We start from the raw sequence: 20,188 nt of genomic DNA, 5'->3' as shown, positions 1-20,188 counted from the left end.
GGGCTCAAATTTTATGTGAACGTGACTCATTGTGTTGTGAATAGCAATTTCTTCCTGTCCATCTGATGCCTCATATAATATTCAGAACTGCGAAAGTGACTCGATCGAGCGTTTGCTCTTCTTGTTTTTCTTTAAGTAAAAGTGACTTCCGTTGAAACTTTTGAAAGTGAAAACACATTTAGATTTGATGTTTTTGCTTGCTAAAAATTGTAAGGATTCATACAATGTTGTCTTGGAGTATATGGTTAGCATAACAGATACAGTTTATGCCTAAATCACCCTCATATTACTATGATCACAAATGAAAGATTGAACATGAATATGTTAATGAAAACATAAGATCAAAACCACACATTTTTTTTTATTCCATCTTTTCTCTTTCTGTTTGGTTATCTTGCCATAACATGTTTTTGTAATCCAATCAATGTGACAACAGGTGACACAACTCTCCAATTAAAATGTCTGGTGAAATTGAAAATGTGTGTTGTTTTCTGTTTCTTTGTTGCAGTCGTACAATTCCACACAAAGCACTATCAATGAAAGTCTTACTTGTTGACTTTATTTTTCAAATCACACATCTTTAATGTGTGATCAAAACTGTCAAGCATTTGATTGCATGATGGCCAACAACATTTCACAAAACATCTCAGGGAATGAAGCTGAGATCTGTCATGAAAATTACAAAAACAGCAACAGTTTGCTGTCAAACATACTTTTCTTTCTGCCAAGAAATTGCCTCTAACACTGTTTTCAGTCAATAAAAGATCTCTAAATTCTATTCTCGTTGAAGCTTTCCTTTCTTCTTGTTCTTTTTCTTCCCAATCTCTTGAGAGTTTGCAGCAGCAGCAGCTTCCTCTTTTGCTTGTTTGACTGTCAAAGGCACTGCGTGTCCTGTCGTTTTGATGTGCTCAAACAGTTTAGAACGAGATGGGAAGGCTTGCTGGCAGACCATGCATTTCTGGGAGTCCTTTACCTGAAAAAGTTCATGAGTTTTAGCTGACTCGCACACAGGACACACCAGACAAAAGAGATGCTTTTTACAAAATTTGTTTGTGATTGTCAATACATAGTTTGCTTTCAGAGTTGAAAATGAAAGAAGTTTCCAGTAAATCAGTCTCAAGAAGCAACAGGAAATGGACACAGAAAGAGAGAGAGAGAAAGAAAGGGGGAGGGCGACGGAGAAAGAGAGGGCGGTAGGCAGACAGAGAGACTCAAATACACAAGGGATTCATATTTTGTTTGAAGAGAATTATGTGAACAGCTACTTATCAAATGGCAATGAAACTGTTTTTACAGATAGACAGTCCCCAACAGTCATTAAGATGACCATCTTTGCAGTATATCCTCCAATACATACCTTACTCTTACCTAATACATTCACACATGCATTGCACATTTAAATACACAAAGAAGGAATCACTTGAATTACCTTGACAGGTCTGGCATTGCGAACAGCACCCTGTGTACTTTCTCCTTTGATTTGCGATGTATCTTCTTGCGCCAAATCTGTTGTCTCTTCAGTTCCATTTTCTGCTGCTAAGTTTTCTGCCACAAGATCTTCTCCAGGTCCAGGTATACTAGATTCTGCTTCTGCAGGTTCTGCTGGTTCGCTGGAATTCTTTAGAGAAACAAAAAACAACATTTCAATAAAAAAAATATACTCAATATGATGAATCTTAGCCTAACCTCCTGATGATACATGATGATACATTTAATGCTCAGTTCTTTGACTGAAGTCAAAAAAAATTGTAGTAACTTACTTCATTACATAAAGTTCATTACTTGCAAAATACATTGTACTGTAAACTATATTAATGAACGGTTGTAATCTTTTCACTGCGGTTCTAAAGGGTCCAGAAAAAAGTAAAAGTAATCCACACCCAAAAGCCCTCAGTAAACATTTTCACAACCCTCAGTTTCTTAGTCTATGGAAATATCAGAATTAAAATAAAGAGAAAAAAGTCTGAAATAAAATGAGACTGCCACAGAGCTTTTTTTCCCCTACAATTTTACCTGTTCTGGTATGTCTGGTACATTGGAAGCTTTCTTGTCCTTCTTTTTGTTTTTCTGGGATTTAGAATTCCTGAAAAATGTGAGATTTCCATGTAAATCAGTGTACAATCAACGAAGAGGAAGCCTGATATTTCAAGTAACTAATTCTGACCCTGCCATTAATTTGTCAGGTACTTCTTTTTCTTCTGCGTTCATGGGCTGCAACTGTGCAAAACTTGTCTAGTGCAACTCTCTGTAGTTAGCATTCTATGCATACTCAAGACCAAGGACACAAATACATGAACACATGATTGAACCCCCACATCACACACACATGCTCTTATTCTCTCTCTTTCTCTTTCTCTCGCGCACACACACGCAAAACCCACTGAAATACATGTAAGAACGGACATTTTAAGCAGAAAGAAAAACTGTAAGAGAAAGACAGAAAAAAAACTAAGTGTTTCAAGCCCCACCTTTTGCCATCATCATTTGGATCTCCTGCCAAGAGCTTGTTCATCTTGTTGTTCAAGTCATCGATGTCCTTTGGCTTTGCCTTTTAAAGTCACATTCATGAGTCAGATATAAAGCATGGCATATTAAAACATATATCTCATGCATATGTATCACAAAATAATGATACATTTTTTCAATTTAATTAAATATTCATTTTAAAACAATTGAATTCAAAAGGAAAGTACATGTAACATTAAATCCTTCTCAAGAAAATTCATGGCACACAACCAAATTGACCTCTATTTCCAAAAGAAAACACTCAACAGAAACAGTGGGGTACAGAATAGAAGAATTGAAACTCTTTTACCAAATTGTATCAAACAAGTAGTCCCATCTAAAGTGTATTTAGGAACTGCTAATTTCTGCAGACAAAATCTCGAAACTTCAAGCACCTCTCCTTTTTGATCTTTGCAACACATTTGTACTACTTCACACAAGTAAGCACAGTCTAGCAATCACACAAGAATTACCTCTTGTGCTTTCTGCTTCCTTTCCTTTTTCTGTTTCTTGGACCTGAAGAAAAAGACAAGTAACACACAAGGTTACATCCAAGATAATCCTCTCATGGAAAGCACCTCTGTAAATTTCTTTGCTGGACAAGTTTAAATGTTAAGATTTTTTTTAAAAAGTTATCAACTGTGGTACTGTATGATAATAAGAGCACTTTTATCAGTGGGTGAGGGTAGAAACTTCATGGATGAGTGAATTTAAAACATCTATTTAACCTATCAGCTGTAAAACACACACACACACACACACACACACACACACACACACACACACACACACACACACACACACACACACACACACACAACCAGACATATTTATTATACACATGTAGACCCTATTCCATGCACTGCAAACTAAAAACTTACTTGGCCCTGCTAACATATTCCTCCTCCTCTTCTTCCTCCTCCTCCCCTTTTAAATCCCGCAAACTACTCTCGTCTTGTAGATTTGCGTCTGCTGGCTTGCTCGGGGTTGTGGCTGTGTCATTCTGTGTGTCTGATGATGGAACAATGTCTGTGTCTGATTCCTCTCCTTCATCATCCTGGGAAAACAGCATTTATCATTTCTTTACCTCTTTTTCTCTGTTACATTGTCCAACCAGATACTTCAAGAAATCACTGAACAATTTCATTTACCTTGACAAAAATTATTACACACAGACACACACACACAGAGAGACATGTATGCACAAACAAACATACACATCTCTCTCAAATTACAACTTCTTGGTTTTACAAATACATTGCAATTAAATGCGAAACATATTCTCCTTTTGACCTAATGTATTTAACTTCATCTTTGGTTTCAGTGTACTGCCTGCATAAGCCTCAAGATGGATTTACATGTTTCCATCAAAATTGTTCATTCTACCATGACAATCAATTCCTTTTGTCAATGACTCTGATAATGAGGAGTCAACGCCTTTTGGGGCAAAGGTCCCTTTCTCTTTATTTTCTCATCAAAGCTATGACCAACAGGAACAGTGGGGTACAGAATGAAATAATTTTCAAACAAGTAGTCCATCTAAAGTCGAAATCGTATTGGAACTCTAATTGTATTTACGAACAGTTCATTCCTGCAGACAAAATCTCTAAGCTTCAAGCTGCTCACCCTCTTGTTCTTTCCAACACATTTGTTGTACATTGTACTTCACACAAGTGCAGTACAATCACACAATAATTACCTCTTGTGCTTTCTGCCTCCTTTTCTTTTTCTGTTTCTTGGACCTGAAGAATAAGACAAGTAACATACAGTTGCATCCAAGATTATCCTTCCATAAAAAAAGCACTACTTATGTTTCTTTGCAGAACAAGTTTAAATGTCAAGATTTTTTGAAGTTTCCGACTGTGCAGTGTGGTACGGTATGATAATAACAGGACTTTGATCAGTGGGTGAGGAAAAAACTTCATGGATGAGTGAACTGAAAACATCTATATTACCTAACACCAGCCCTATGTTTCTTTGCAAGAGCGCCCTCGGTAGTTGCTTTCTGTGCTTGGGAAACAACATGCTTTTGTGCGAGCCGGTTCAAGATGGCGGACGAATGTCAGCCAATGAGCAATGCGATCGAGTTTGACAGAAGAAACCGGCATTGATTACTAGCGAAGACATTTTTGATGACAAAGTCGTAGAATACGATATAGGAAATATTTACAGTCAAAGTTTTCTTCAAAAAGATTTAGAGTAAAAATACTTTTTCATCATCCCTTAATTGGTGCAATTCATGCTCTAGAATCATCATATTAAAAAAGTATCGTTGTCGAAATGAAACCCAAACACTATGGCCATCGGCGGGAGAAGGGTTTCTTAGGTGCAGCAGTAAAACGTTCTGGGACGTCTTATGCTGCGAAACGGCCTGCAGTAAAACACCCAGACACCCACACAAGAGCATTCTGCAAATTACTACTGCATTAATATACACACGCGCACCCTACTCCATGCACTGTAAACCAAATACTTACTTGGCCCTGCTAACATATTCCTCTTCTTCTTCCTCCTCCACTTCTAAATCCTGCAAACTGCTCTCGCCTTGTAGATTTGCGTCTGATGGCTTGCTGGGGGTTGTGGCTGTATCATTCTGTGTGTCTGATGGTGGAACAACGTCTGTATCTGATTCCTCCCCTTCATCCTCCTGGCAAAAGAGCATTTTCTATTCTTTACTACTTTTCATTTGTTGCATTCAATTGTTAAACCGGACGCTTGAATAAACTCCAGTCAAACCAGCCCTTCTGACCACCTCTCAAAATCGACTCATGTATGCCACTTCATTTTTGATAAGGTATTTCTGCCTGCATACAAAATCAGGAAAAAAATTGTTGCGACGCTTTTTGGACCCAAATTAAAAAAATTCATGCCCATTAAATTCAAACTTTTCATGCCGTTATAGGCACTTAGCTTGGTGATGTGGCACACTCTTGGGATCAAAGATCTCTTTTACGTAACCGGGGCTCAAATAAGGATATTGGAAAAATCTCCATCTAACCCTAACCCACTAAGCGCAGCTGGGATTTGAACCCAGTACCTCCCACACGGAAGGCCGACGTCTTAACCACTAGGCCATAGCACCCAAGTTGAACCAACCTGTAGATCCAGCTCTTCCTCATCCTCCTCCAGCTCTGCGCGTAGTATGGCCACCATGTCTTTGTGCTTTTTGGACTTCTCGTGGTTGTGCATTCTGTGGACACAAACCTTCTCTGGTAAGCACACAAATTCAGACAAACAAAGAAATAAACAAACATTAAAACATATAGCATCACACACAAAAAAGAGAAACAAAAAAAGCAACCAACAAAAACTGTCACACAAGTAACTACACTGTTAAAAAAATATCCCAAAGAGGATGGATGTTTGTGGTAATTACTCAACAAACCTCTGACATAAAAACCCTTCTGCGTATTACGTTTGCCTGGTTAGACATTGCTAGTGAACAGGGTTATCCACATCATGCTTACTCTTAATTGAGAACACTTCAATACTGTCAGACGTATGTTCAAACCAAGCTAATTACTATTCAATGAAATTGCAAACAAAGATACTAACAGACAGGTAGATAGACTGACAAGCACTCACGCTTTTTCACTTTTAAAAGACTTGTTGCAGGCAGGGCAGAAAAGACTGTCGAAGAAATCCTCCACATCTAGCTCCTCAGCAGCTGTAAATATGCAAGGATATTAATTAAATGCACGTTCACCTTTGACACTGCCGTTCCGTACAGCGTCTCAAATACTTTGGAACCTGTAACAAGAGAACACCATTCAAATCAATAAAACATGACCTTCAGGAATTGTTTATGCAGGGTCCAGCATGGGATACAAAGACTATGGGTCGTTTAATCCCCTCTAATTGATATATATCGATATGACTTATACATCAGAAATTATTTTGTGACAGACATGCTTTGGTAAAACTTTTCTTAAACTGATGGACAATGGTTTTCTTTTTCAAAGACATTCTCTCATGAGCCTCACATTAAAATAATTATTACTCCTAGATTTCGCCTCTGACTTGAAATGGTAGGCCTGAAATTCTGTTCATGAAATTTGAACATGGGAGCAATAAATCTTGAAAGTTGATGTTTCCAGTACATGTAATACATCTTCTTTAAATGACGAGAGTATCTTCTCTTTACAACCTACAGAATGCAACAAGCGGCAGATAGGCTGAACGCATGGGCAGAAGATTGGTGCGTCTCCATCAACAAGGAGAAATCCTCCACCACCCTATTCACACTGTCGCCAAAGCAGAAAGCCGGAACCATTAGGCTTGGTGGAACTCCTCTGAGAGAGGATGAAGAAGCGACGTACCTTGGTGTCACCTTTGATAGACGGCAGACCTGGAAACCACACATTGCACAGGCAGAGACGAAGGCCCGGCGCAATCTAGCCATACTCAGGAAGCTGGCAGGTACCACCTGGGGAGCGAACGAGAAGATACTGAAGACAGTATACCAGGGAACAATCAGACCCCACCTCGAGTACGGCTCCACAGCGTGGTCAACCTCAGCCAAGACAAACCTGCAGACCCTCGACCGTGTGCAAAACCAGGCCCTCCGACTCATCACTGGTGCAATGAAATCCACGCCCATCAAGGAAATGGAGAAGCTTACCACCATCCAATCCTTCTGTCAGAGAAGAGAAGCCAAGACTATGGTACAGGCCGAGAAGCTCAAGTGCCTACCCGACCACCCCATGAAGCACAGACTGAGCAACCACACCAAGAACAGGCTCAAACAGAGCAGTTTTGTACACGAGAGCAAGAGACTTTCTCGACAGTACAGGGAAGTCCTCCCACAGAACACTCTACCTCTGACTCAAGAAGAAGAGGAAACCCCCAAGGCAACAGAGAAACCAGGCATCCAGATCTGCACAAGTGTTCCACATGTTACCTCAGGAGAAGATCAGAATGACACAGCTCGACAGGCCACTCACCTTAGCCCTGATCGACAAGCAGTACCCAAAAGAGGCGTGGATCCATGTATACACCGATGGATCAGCAACTAACGCCGTGCTCAATGGAGGTGCTGGCATTCTGATCCAGTTCCCTGGGGGACATACAGCTACATCCAGCGTTGCCACTGGCAAACACTGCACAAACTATAAAGCAGAAGCAGAAGCTCTCATGCAGGCCGCCTCCTTGGTTCAGGACTCCGCAGACCCTTGCTACCAAGTTGTCTTCCTCTCGGACGCCCTTTCAGTCATTCAGGCCCTAGAGAACGACAAACTCCCACAGCTGGCCAAAGCATTACAGATGGTCAGACAAACCAGAAGAGTTGTCCTCCAGTGGATACCAGCACACTGTGGGATACCAGGAAATGAAAGGGCAGATGAGCTGGCGAAAGAAGGAGCCGTGGAAGACCAACCTGAAAACAGTGTCAGCTTTAGTGAGCAGAAGACAATCATCAAGGCATTGATGAGGCCAAGGACAAACAGAGATGACTACCACACAATGTCCAGAGAGCAGCAAGTCAACCTCACCAGGCTGCATACTGGCCACAACAGGCTCAATGCTCACATGAACCGAAAGTTCAAGCTGGCGCCATCACCAACCTGTGCCTGCGGTCAAGAAGACCAAACAGCGGAACACATCTTACAGCGATGTCCCTTACTAGATGAGGAACGAAAAGAAGTGTGGCCGTCACCAACTCCCTTGCAGACCAAACTATATGGCAGTCGACAGGAGTTGGAGAAAACGACAACATTTATCACCAGTGCTGGACTGATCGTGTAACCTCTGCGAACGCCAAGAAGAAGAAGAAGAAGAAGAAGAAGAAGACAACAAAACGTTAAAAAATAACCACCACAACACAGCATTCATCATTTTAAATCTTCACCCAGACTATAAAAACCCTCAGAAAATTCTTTCACTCATGTACAACACCAGTTTAAAAAACACCCACACACCCAAAAATGTGAAACCATAACTCACCTTCACCAGTACCATTGTCGGCCCCCTCCCTCTTCCCTTCCTCCTCCTCTTCTTCTCCGCTGCTGTCGCTGTGGTCACCAAACTGATTGGCCAGCTGGGCCTCTAACTGCTGAAGGTTGCCCTCCAGGCCTGACATGGCTGACCAGCCCGTTTCTTTGTAGTTCTCGTACTGCCTGAAAAAGTATACAACCATCCAGGAATGAGCAAATTTCGACCAGTACACAGCCGATTTACACAGATGATTAATACAGTGGAACCTCTATTTTAACCATTTCGCTGTCTGTACCGGTTTCTTTGTCGTTCTCGTACTGCCTAAAAAAGTATTCGACCATCCTGGTAAATTTTGACCAGTACACAGAAAATGTACACAGAAGACTAGTACAGTGGAAGATGGGCAACAAACCTTTGAATAAACAACAACAAACAAACAATTGGTGTGTGTGTGTGGTGCATTCATTTGACATTTATACATTCAGGGCACACTGTAAGTTGTCAATTCAGATAATGTAATGCCACATATACAAATATTTATTAGCAGCGAACAGGATAAGACACCCCTATTTAATTCAAATCCTCCTCTTTTATGACCCCCCTTTCTCACAACAGTTCATAACACTGTCGATTTACCTCCATATTAGGACTCCCGCTCTTGTATTTTAGACCCAATTTTTTCCAGATTTTGGGCAGTGCTACACTGTAGCATCATAGTAAAAAACACCACAACTTTAACAGTACATCTACATTTTTATGAAGAAACTTAACAGCCTGCAGTAGTGACATAAAACAGTTAGTCTTTTCTTCCAATTTTTAAAAAATTCTATAGTTTTGATAGCTACAACCCTGTTATGTGAGTGTGCAGTGTCAGAACACAGATACTTGTGCTAGAAGAGAACATTGTCTACAACATGTATTCCATTGACAAGCTTTCAACAGCCTAAGCAGAAAAAAAAGTTGGACGGGATGTTTACTTACTTGAGTCTGTCCTGCAGCTCTTTCTCCCTTTTCTCCTTTGTTTTCTTCTCAATCTCTGCAGCTCTCTGCTCTAGCCTTTTCTGAAGGGGGGAATAACAAAACAAACCATATAAGCAAGTTCTTCAACTTTATTAACCACACACAAACATGTGTATGCCGACCCGCACCCACACATAGAAATCACACACAAAAATGCTCTCATTCTGTCTCTCGCTTTCACACACACAGTGCACACACACATACACATTCACAAACATATGCACAGACAGGTGGACAGACACACAAACCCTGTACCTTATGTTCCTGAACACGTTTGTCTCTTTTCCTGACAAAAGCAACCAGTGCCTGCACATCACACAAAGGGAAGATTAAATTTCATCGTTAGGACCCACCTGCAGCATTTGTCTAAATAAGCAAAAACAACATTTACTGCTAATGGATCTCTGCCAGAGGGACAGAACCAAACTTCATAGTTGGTTAAAGAACAGTATACTAGCTTTCAATAACTTCCTACAGAAAACGAGCAAGCAAAGCTGATTACAACTTTAAATTTTTTCTTAAATTCACTACCGCCCAAAGAATCATATGAGTTTTGACACCTACCCTGATCTCCTCGTTTCTCTCTTTCTTAGCTGCATCCCTCTTCTTCTTGTTCTCGGCCTCCATCATACGACGCGTGCGTCTGTCCGGGGCTTCACGAGTGTCGTACTCCTCCTCCCATACATAGGACTTGGCCGTGCAGAATGCATGCCAGAAGTCGTAGAAAGGCTTCACCACCTGCACAATAATCAGATAGGATTAGGAATGTGAGCGCTTGATCAGAACTAGTCTATCTCTGAAAAGTGATTTTTAATCCTTTATCAACAACAACAAACAGCAACTTATTTTTTCAGCAAAAAAAGTACTAAAATTATCTGCAAAATCTGAAAGACTTCAAAGGTACATATTCCACTTTAAACTTGAAAAAAGATGAGCCACAAGCTTATGAAGACATCATGGTAAACAATGACTTAAACTGAAGCTAACGAACTTCTATTCTGTATGGCAAAGACAAAATTTGAATTTACTTCCTCATAATCACTCTCTGGCGTGCCAAATTCTGGGAATTCATGGTCACTGTCTTTGTCGTCCATAAATTCATAGTCCTCTGCAGCCAGCTTTTTGAAGATTTCTCTGTACACTGTGTAGAATCCCTGAAAAAAGTAAATGCCAGATTTAGGTTAATAATTAATCTGTGGTAAAAACAAAAAACAAATATGAATATATATCAAAACAAGTTTTCAATTCTATCTCTGCGCCTCAGTAGTAATAGTCATAAAAAAATTCACTAAATCATTTTGAACTGCATAATTTTTGAAGAATGCAAGATAGATTTAAAAACAAAAAGGGGGAAACTCCACCACAAATGGCATAAGAGTTTGGGATGAGGAGAGGGACAAGAAGAGAAAGAAATAAGAAAGAGGTGAAACTTAGATTACAGAATCAAGGAATTCCTCTGCTCCCTGCACTATCCTACAATCACAGGTGGAGTTATCAAAATTAAACAATCAACATCTCTTTCTGCTACCAAGTGTGTGTTGTTGTGTGTGCATGAGGGTAAGAACAACAGTGTGTGTGTGTGTGTGTGTGTGTGAGAGAGAGAGAGAGAGAGAGAGAGTATGTGTGTGTGTGTGTGTGTGAGAGAGAGAGAGAGAGAGAGAGAGAGAGAGAGAGTATGTGTGTGTGTGTGTGTGTGTGTGTGTGTGTATAAGTCATCTACCTTGTCATCATCTCCATAACCACTGTAGCAGGATGTGGTGAAGTATTGGAACACATCAAGGCTGTTGTCTTCATACTTGTCTCCCTTGCCTTGACCTGAAACAGTGAAAGCAACAAAGCAATCTTGATGCATTGAAGATATGCTTTGGAACAGTACAAAGCATTATATTTATCATGCCATTTTTATCAATATCAAGAAGAATGTGTTGATTTTCTGGAGAAGCATTCATGGATTGTGGCTATAAATTCTTCGCTCTCTTTTACTTTTAGGAACTGCAGAAGTGATAAGCTAGGCAAGCAGACGGCCGTTGTCCAGAATTGCTTGCGGCTATCTGGTCGCTATGCAAGACAGCGAGGGTGTAAATGAAACAAAATGCGTGTTAGCCAAGCAATAATCTAAACATGATTCGCTGATACCGAAAGAGTTGTCTGTACATGTCGGTGAACAACCATCAAACAGCCAAATGGATCGGCAGTGGTGCATCCGCCAAGTTTTCTTGGATAGCGAGCAACTTCACAGGGATACTTGCCTACTCTCGCCAAATCCTAACCTTCGTAGTGGCGAGAGTTCCCAAAGAAACGCTACTTCCGAGCTTTACTCACTTCACCCAAACCCCCCAATCATGCGGCTTAGAAATGAGGTACGGCATGGTCACACACAGAAAACCCTGCTTTCCCACATACTCAATACATAACTTTTAAACCCAAAGAAGCGGGCTATTACAAAATCAACAGACATGGTCAACCCGCAGCAGGACTACTGCCATGTTGAGCAAAGCACTGGGTTTTACCAGAAGAATTTCGGAAATAACTCTGTCGGGTTTGTAGCGAGAAGGTGTGTCTGAAACACATGTACCGGAAGCACATGTATGTCAAAATTTGTCCGAGCAAAAGCAAGGGTACTCACTCTTTTACAACCCATACAAACCTGACAAGAGTTATTTCTGGAATTTGTCTGTTCACCTAATGGTTGACATACCTCCCCTCAAGATGGCTTCCCGATGTCTGTCATACCAGGCTCGTTCCTGTGCGTCTGTCAGAATTTCATAGGCTTGCTGCACGACACGAAACTGTGCCGTGGCCCCGTCTACATCATCTGGGTTTTTGTCTGAAAGAGAAAACATAAATAAGTTATCGAATTAAAAACACACACATCTATTCTAACTGTAATAGTCCACTAAGCTGTGACATTTTGAATGTTACGCTATTAGTATTTAATTAATGGTATGATTCTTCTTGTGTGTTGAAACTTGTTAACAATGTTACAACTGTGTCCATACTGATTATTCCAGATGGCACTCTTACAGACAATGACTATACAAATTGGTAAATTCATACAAATGATACAATACAGAACTTTATAATACACAATACAATTTACAAAATGTACAAAACAATAAATAACATTTTTAACAAAACTATGGGATCGGATGCAATTCGATATTGTTCCTTGATTTGTGGTAAGCATGCAGGTTTTCTGATGGATTTACTTCAACGCTGTACTGTTCAAAACTTATAAAGTCCACACTGGCAAGAATAAGTATTGCTTCTATTTCTAATGTGTGATAGTTTCTGCTACTTCCCGGCAACTTTCTTCGCCTTCTGTCAATCACCATCTGTTTTGATTACGACAACCACACAAACTATCTCTTCTCGGCACTGATTCACATTGAAACAGTACCTACTGTGACGTTAAAGTGACAACAATCGTGTGAAAAATGCAAGAATTTTGAACAAATTCACCTGGATGGAACTTAAGGGCAAGTTTTCGGTACGCTTTTTTCAGGTCGTCGTTATTGGCAGATCTTTCAACTCCCAGTACTTCGTAGTGGCATCGAATTTTCGTGGCCATCGTTTAGTCTTCATACACTGCCTCTGGGGGATGTATGGTAGATCATAGGGCAAACCAGATGTCAAACGACTTCGTTCTGTTGTGAAATCGCTCGCGTGTGCTGTTTTTTTTAAAGCTCTTTTGCTTACGAGTTACGTTTGGCAACAGAAGAAGAAGGGAGGTCACTCTGACAAACGTCTTTGGTGTCTTGTTACTGAAATGAAGCGAATTATTCTCATTTCGGCCTCTCCCTCCCCATCTCTCTCACTCTATCAGTATCTCTAACACAGACAAACAAACACACACACACACACACACAAACACACACACGCACACACACTGACACACACACACACACACACACACACGCTGACTCCACACTGAATTTGATCTATAGTCTACACATACTAGTAATTATGTCTGATCACTGATGATAAGTTGGAACTCCATTTTGACAATGTTAACACAGATGCATATATTTTCGGGAAATTAAATCGAAAGTGGGTGATACACTGTACACTTTTCTTGGCAGTGCGGCGCATCTATTCAATTATAATTAAATTCCAATCTGGTGTTGCCTTGCGAGCTATAAATAGCTCGCAACTTCTAAGGCGAACAACTCTGCAGAGTCTGCTGTGAAGGGCGACGGTGGTCTCCCTGTCACATATGGAAACAGTATTTATTAAGGAAGTTAATGTGTATGGTTAACATGTCTCAGTGCAGTATAGAAAAGTCAACTTCGTAGCATGGTTTCCCCTGGTACCCAGCTCTAGAGAATGACCCACTTGTGTGTGTGTGTGTGTGTGTGTGTGTGTGTGTGTGTGTGTGTGTGTGTGTGCGCGTGTGCGTGTTCCAGTGTGTGTGTGTGTTCCAGTGTGTGTGTGTGTGTTCCAGTGTGTGTGTGTGTGTGTGTGTGTGTGTGTGTGTGTGTGTGTGTGTGTGTGTGTGTGTGTGTTAATTTATAAAATAATTACACAATGCTAAAGATAATTATAACTTTGTGTGGGTTCAGACGCCTGTATAGCATACAATCTCATCGCCGGGGGGCGGGGTGGGGAGGCCTTCTTTAACTGTCATGTTTCAAACTCAGACTACACCCAGTGTACACCCCTTACATACAATCCCCAGTTCGAACCCAGTCGACCCAATATGAACTATAGATAACAAACGAGTGATATTTTCGCATTTTCACCTTGTCATATTCACTTCGTGATCTTTAGCCACGGGGACACAACCGCAGTAAGAACGACTCTCGGAAGACTTTGAAGAGACAACAATCACGCGTCCTCAGGTCAATCCGGTTTTTGTCGCACCGAACGAATGCCGCGTGTCTTCGAGACGGTAGGGTTGTTAAAATGACAACTCGGAACCCGAGTAAATACCTCGGTAGGAAGCGGCGAGAAGCATGTGCGCATATGATATGATTTTATCTTCCAGACCAAGCTCTGTCAGCTGATCGAATAGTTCTGGTTGTAGGAGAAAGATGGGACAGCCTGGTTTTGTTTCTCATGCCGACAACTTTAGCCTCTTTTCTGATGAAGAAGTTTCTTTTTGTAGTTGAAGGATTTTCTCAGTTTAAGGTAAACGTTAGGAATGAATAATTGGAGCGAAACATCTGCGATATACACTCAGCAAAAGTAAACGAGAAAATTTGGTCGGTGGCCTTCATGCACGAGTAATGTGGACCTGTGAAGAGGACATTACGGACCACTGTTAAATAGCCCACACTACTTCAGCATAACTTGACAAGATAAAACAAAACATGCAATTCGGATTATTCGAAGGAGAGTTAAAACAATTTTCATCACTTCGATGAGAAAAGTAATAAAACCGCAGCATAAAATTAATGAATCTAATAAAGAACAGAAACAAAATAAATGCAATCTTGGAAAAAACAAAAAAACTTTCGTTGTTTTTAGCACCAGTCTGTAGTTGTACGTACGGTCACGTATGCGATTTTAACTTGTCTAAAAACACGTATGGGACTCGGCACCATAGCGCACAACACCAATATCTTGCCTATACGACCCACCACTAAGTCAGAGAGCGAATCAATGCCAGAGTTGCTATGGCCGTATATACCCAGGCGGAGAGACCGCTCTAGGGCATTGAGTCGGTGATTGGCTGGATTGGATTTTTCGCGATCGGTATGACCGATATGGAACACTTGTTGAATTGAATGCCTCGTGATTTGTACCCCCACTGACCGCTGCAAAGCCCAGGCGGCGTGTGAGGCCGAGAAGAGGGGGTGACAAGAGGGTCAGGTCATTCACGGTCGAGTGGACGGAGATCTGTTTAGTGTTGTTGTGACAGTGTGAAGTCACAAAGTTATTGGTGTCGATGATCTGGTAAGTGTCTTTGACGAGATTTGAGTCGATTATGATATCGCGATTCTCTTTTTTGTGTGGCTTATCGAGTAAAGAAGATCTGTTTATTGTTGTTATGCGAGTGTGAATTCACGAAGTTTTTGGTGTTGATGATCAAGTAAGTGTCTTTGACGAGATTTGAGTCGCTTATTTTGGAAGCTACATTCTTATTCTCCTTTTGTCTTGCCTTGTCCAGTGGAGAAGATTTGTTCAGTGTTGATAATTATGCGAGTGTGAATTCAAAAAAGTTATTGGTGTCAATAATAGGTAAGTGTTTTTGACTGTAGAGATTTCATTTGCTTAATTTGGAAGCTACATCAGGATTCTTCTTTTGTCTTACCTTGTCGAGTGGAGACAATCTGTTCAAGTTAGTGTTGTTTTCGGAAAGTGTGAATTCAAAAAGTTGTTGGTGTTGATGATCAAGCAAGTGTCTTTGATGTAATGTGACACTCTGATTCTGACTTCACGTACCGTACTGGATATTTCGAACTTGGTCTCTATCGTTGTCTTGCAGTTTGTATGAGTGTGACTGACAGGTCAGTTTTGAATTATTGAGATATATCAGCAGCACGAAGAGGTCCATGTCACGATGAGTAGGTCATCGTCTGACAGCTTGTTTGCACTGTTCTCAACGACTTAGAGATATCAAACTTGTTACGGACGGTTTGTCGGTGAGACGTTCCACACTCAAAGCAGTACTGTAGTCACGCGAGGTGTTCTGGAAACCGGTGTTACCAGAATAAAATTGATACTGCAAAAACCGTTCATCTGGTTTGGGATAACCACGCAAATTAAGGCGTAATGATGTAGCGATACCTTTCAGCTTTATTTTGACAGGGGGGACCGAAATGCATTCAAAACCTGTACGCCTGAGCAGTTGACTTCTTCTTCTGCGTTCGATATTCATGGACTGGGCAGTTGACAATTTATTACCCGATATTTTGGATAATATTCGGTCAGCCACCGAACATTTGCGACTGTCAAAGGTTATGAAAGTACAGTTTCTTGCCAGCTGTGTGTTTGAAAATGCACTGCTCCTTGTCAATCGGAGTTATTCTACTGGTCAGCAGACACTCAGCAGCTTATAGGAGTATGCTTATTAGAAACTGCTAATCACACGGCATGAGCATGGTCTTCAGATGTTGTTTTAATTTTTAATTTTTATATTTTTTTTATTACGATCCCTGGAAAATAATGAGCCGTCAAATTTATGTAGATTCTTTTGTTTGTTGTTTTCTTTGTTCGTTTCTTGGCTTGATTTTTATCTGCTTATCTTTGTTAACCTTTCAATTATTCAACTGATAATTGAGCATACTAAACACAAAGCTAAAATGCCAGAGCGATCAACAACGAAAGGCAGTAATTGCGTACGACACAGAATAATCATTTGCTCTAAAAGCGCTAGGCTGGGATTATCGCAAACACGCAGCTAATCCCTTCTCATACAGTGAGGATACCGCGCCGCTTGGTCTGGCCACTGGTCACTCATGTCGCTTCCAATGAAACTGGTGAAGTTCATTGAGAAAAGGTTAAAATAAATGATTAAATAAAAGAGTTCATGTTGCTGCTTGCGTTATTTTACTCTGGACATTCTGAAAGGATCAGCATTGTTAATTATGTTACTCCTGGACAGAGCTCATGCAATATTCGGTATTTTTTGTGTTAATGGGTTTTGAACTTAAGTGTAGCTTATGAGCCAAGTCTAAGCCAACATCGAACTGAGAAGCTTTGCGTGATTGTGCAAAAGACATTTAGTATGATTCCAATGAGATAGACTTGATTTGTGCTTTGTGGTATAGTATGCCTCTAGGTGTGTTTATTACACCAACAGTAATATTTGCAGTCTGATTACTTATACATTGTCTCACAGGTGAATTACCTTCTAATTTATCATTTGGAATCTTATTTCATGATATTTTATTTCAGTATTCCGACAGGCATTTGGACACATCTTCTATTGGCCAAGGATTATCACTTGAGATTCAAGCAGGATATCACAATGTGATATGTAGTGAACTTGTACCAGAAATAGAAAATTTTCTGGACAAATTCTGTGTTCTTCGTTCGTCAATAATGGAGTTGTGTTAGTGTGATTATTGAATTCACTTTGGATTGTACCGCGGAGGATACTGTACCTGTGTGCGTAAGAAAACCAAACAAACAACAATGTCGGAGACTATTGTGATAAAGATCGGTGAGTATTCAACACCCCTTGTGTGTGTTGTGTATGTGTATGTGTGTGTGTGTGTGTGCGCGTGTGCGTGTGTGTGTGTGCGCGCGTGCGTGCGTGTGTGTGCGTATGTGTGTGTGTGTGCGTGTGTGTGTGTGTGTGCGTGTGTGCGTGTGTGTGTGTGTGTGTGAGCGTGCGCTCGCGCGTGCGTGCGTGTGTGTGTGTGTGTGTGTGTGTGTGTTTTAGAGCATTTTTTCTTCTCGAATAGGACATTGCATACATTATGTGGTGTTTGTGTATGTGTGCGTGTTTTCCAATCGTGTTTTTTGCTTCACAGGGAAAGACAGAAAAAAGAAAGACCTTTCAGGTCTGCATATCTCAACATTTTGTCCCAGATTCTATTCACATGTGTGAAATCAAAACATATCTTGCAAATCATTTTGTTACAGCCTCTCCTGCCACCCCCCCCCCCTCACCCCACTCTCTTTTAATGAGCCAAGCGCGTGTTTTCCATACCTTTCCGACAAATATTTTATGTTTTTTTGCGGAGGTTATGACGTCAGTAATTTTCTCTTTGCAGATCCTCCTCAGGTGGATGACGATGACGTGGTGAGTATCTTTTACCCTCATGTTTTATTCGCGATAACTGTGGCGTTTACACATGCTCTGCTTCCCAATTCTGCAATTCCGTTCTTTCTCGAACGACTGAGGTCAGGTACGCGGACCGGGGAATATCTGTGTTTGAACTTTCTTCTTTGAGCCCCTTTCCCGTCTTTGAATGGTTGTCACAAGACATAGGTGATGAATTCCATAATTTTATTTGTCTGTGATTTTTTCAAAGAAGAAAGAGCTGAGTTGTTACCACCTTACTTTTGGAAAAAACCTAATGCACTTAAATTTAAAAAGTTGTTTGCTACTAAGAAAAAGAAATTGCTACAGAATATTTTGGACTTTATTAATAGAATTTGTAACAGTTTTTCATAATTTTTTTTCATTTTTAAATTTTTTATTTTTTTATTTACTATATTAGCATATATCATGATTGTATTGATTGTATTTATTGTTCAAAATGCCCCCATGGGTTATGGACTAATAAAACTTGAACTTGGTTTGAGTTGTATAAGTGTTTATGTGTTCGTGCGTTCCTGTGAGACCCCCCCCACCACACACACACACACACACACACACACACACACACACACACACACACACACACACACACACACACTCCCTTCCCTTGTTTTTATTGATACTCTCCTGTGCACACTTGTTCTAGTAACTATAATCCACAAAATTAAACTGACGCACTAAACACGACCGTATCCTTTAAACATACGTGTGTTCCAGAAAATATGAATTCGTGGACTTACACCCTTTCCAGTATACAACTCGGAAGAAAGAAACGAAAAGAAAAGTAAAGAAAGGAAAAGCTTTTACCTAAACCATAAACAAGCGCTCAAGTGCTAAAGACAGCTCTTCAATAGACAGACGAGCCCCATAGAAGGATGTATAGAAAGACGTTTACGACTGTAAATCAGACAGATGAACACTGGCACTGGCAATTTTATTTGATCTAACATGAATGGCGATAGGCGCATTGGTATCAGGAGAGTATAGACTCCGACTCTATTCGTTTGTACATTTCTGTCGAAAAAGGCACCAGAACTGGGACGTCTGGAGTCATGAATATGTAGGCTCTCTTAAAACAGTCTACCCGTTAGTTTATTTATGTCCCGCAAAAGGCAGCAACAACAAAAAACCTGGGACTTTTATGTCATCTTCTATGACTTATTTGTCAGTTTCCACGACTTCTGTTTCAGTTTCTATGACTTTACGACTTCTGTGTCAAGTTTTTGAACTTATGACATATATATCAGTAGGCCTATCTATGACTTCTGTGTCGGTTACTGTGACTTCCACGTTAGTTTTAACCACTTCTATGTCAGTTTTTATCACCTCTATGTCAATGTAGTAGAAGGGGTATATTATCTCCTGTGCAGTGTGATATAAAATGCATTTTGTCTAAGTGAAAATGAACACTTGCTCCCAACAGTTCTGGCATAGACTTTCGTGTTTCAATTATCAGAGCCTGATTTAATTTTTGACTAAAGCGTGAGAAAACTGAAAGGGCATGTAGAAGATTTAGTGATGGGGTAAGATACTGGCAGATTTTCTCAGGCCCGATCATGTCGGTGACATTTTAATAACCTGGGAAGTGTGATCCAAGCACATGTTTCAGAAACTGACTGAATACGACAACGGAAAAGAAAAAGATTTAAGCAAGAAAGTCAACGAAAACATAATTATCTTTCAAGTCAGAATTGGAAGCTAAAAATAAACAAACTCCGCATAAGTTCATTAGGGTATGCTTGTTTTCGAACTAGCAGCAAACCTTAGTCAAAGGAACGTATTTTCAAGTCGGCATTAACATTTAATAGTGAACGGACTGAAAGTTCTTCGGTAAAATTGTCTTCCAATTGGCACTGGCAGAGAACCTGCATATATATAGTTAACAGGGCTCCCCATAGCGCGCGTCCCTGCGTCCTATACGCACTAGAAGCCGAAAACACGTACTAGAAATTTATGGAGGGGGTCCCGGGACGCACTAGACTTTAAAAGAGCGGGTCCAGGGACGCACTAAATTTC

General features: G+C 40.5%; 2 protein-coding genes across 4 annotated transcripts in view; one reads left to right on the top strand and one right to left on the bottom strand.

Annotated features, from left to right (window-relative positions):
- Positions 1-537: 537 nt before the first annotated feature.
- On the bottom strand, positions 538-13,162 carry LOC138966522 (dnaJ homolog subfamily C member 21-like). 2 transcript variants are annotated; one of them, XM_070338786.1, is made up of 18 exons: positions 12,919-13,162; positions 12,155-12,283; positions 11,177-11,271; positions 10,485-10,610; positions 10,021-10,194; positions 9,712-9,762; positions 9,418-9,497; positions 8,446-8,618; positions 6,091-6,172; positions 5,602-5,695; positions 4,983-5,152; positions 4,205-4,247; positions 3,387-3,562; positions 2,979-3,021; positions 2,469-2,542; positions 2,014-2,083; positions 1,430-1,618; positions 538-973 (listed from the first exon to the last, which is right to left on the bottom strand). In XM_070338786.1, exons 1-18 carry the CDS (start codon positions 13,025-13,027, stop codon positions 776-778), a joined length of 2,076 nt encoding a protein of 691 aa, XP_070194887.1. In that variant the 5' UTR covers positions 13,028-13,162; the 3' UTR covers positions 538-775. The 2 variants fall into 2 exon arrangements, with proteins under 2 accessions (XP_070194887.1, XP_070194886.1); XM_070338785.1 differs by having other exon boundaries at positions 2,469-2,548; positions 12,919-13,161.
- A 1,890-nt stretch (positions 13,163-15,052) lies between these two features.
- Positions 15,053-20,188, top strand: part of LOC138966518 (regulator of G-protein signaling 22-like) — an 89,189-nt gene continuing 84,053 nt past the window's right edge. For both annotated transcript variants that reach the window (XM_070338782.1, XM_070338783.1), the window contains exons 1-3: positions 15,053-15,354; positions 17,299-17,566; positions 18,123-18,151. In XM_070338782.1, the coding sequence (XP_070194883.1) occupies positions 17,539-17,566; positions 18,123-18,151 (57 nt within the window). In that variant the 5' untranslated portion in view covers positions 15,053-15,354; positions 17,299-17,538. The remainder of the gene's footprint in view (positions 15,355-17,298; positions 17,567-18,122; positions 18,152-20,188) is intronic.

This window comes from Littorina saxatilis, linkage group LG5 (assembly GCF_037325665.1).
Source record: "Littorina saxatilis isolate snail1 linkage group LG5, US_GU_Lsax_2.0, whole genome shotgun sequence".
In the NCBI taxonomy this organism is placed as follows: Eukaryota; Metazoa; Mollusca; class Gastropoda; order Littorinimorpha; family Littorinidae; genus Littorina; species Littorina saxatilis.
Note: the sequence above shows the minus strand (reverse complement) of the source record. Positions and strands in the feature narration are given on the sequence as shown.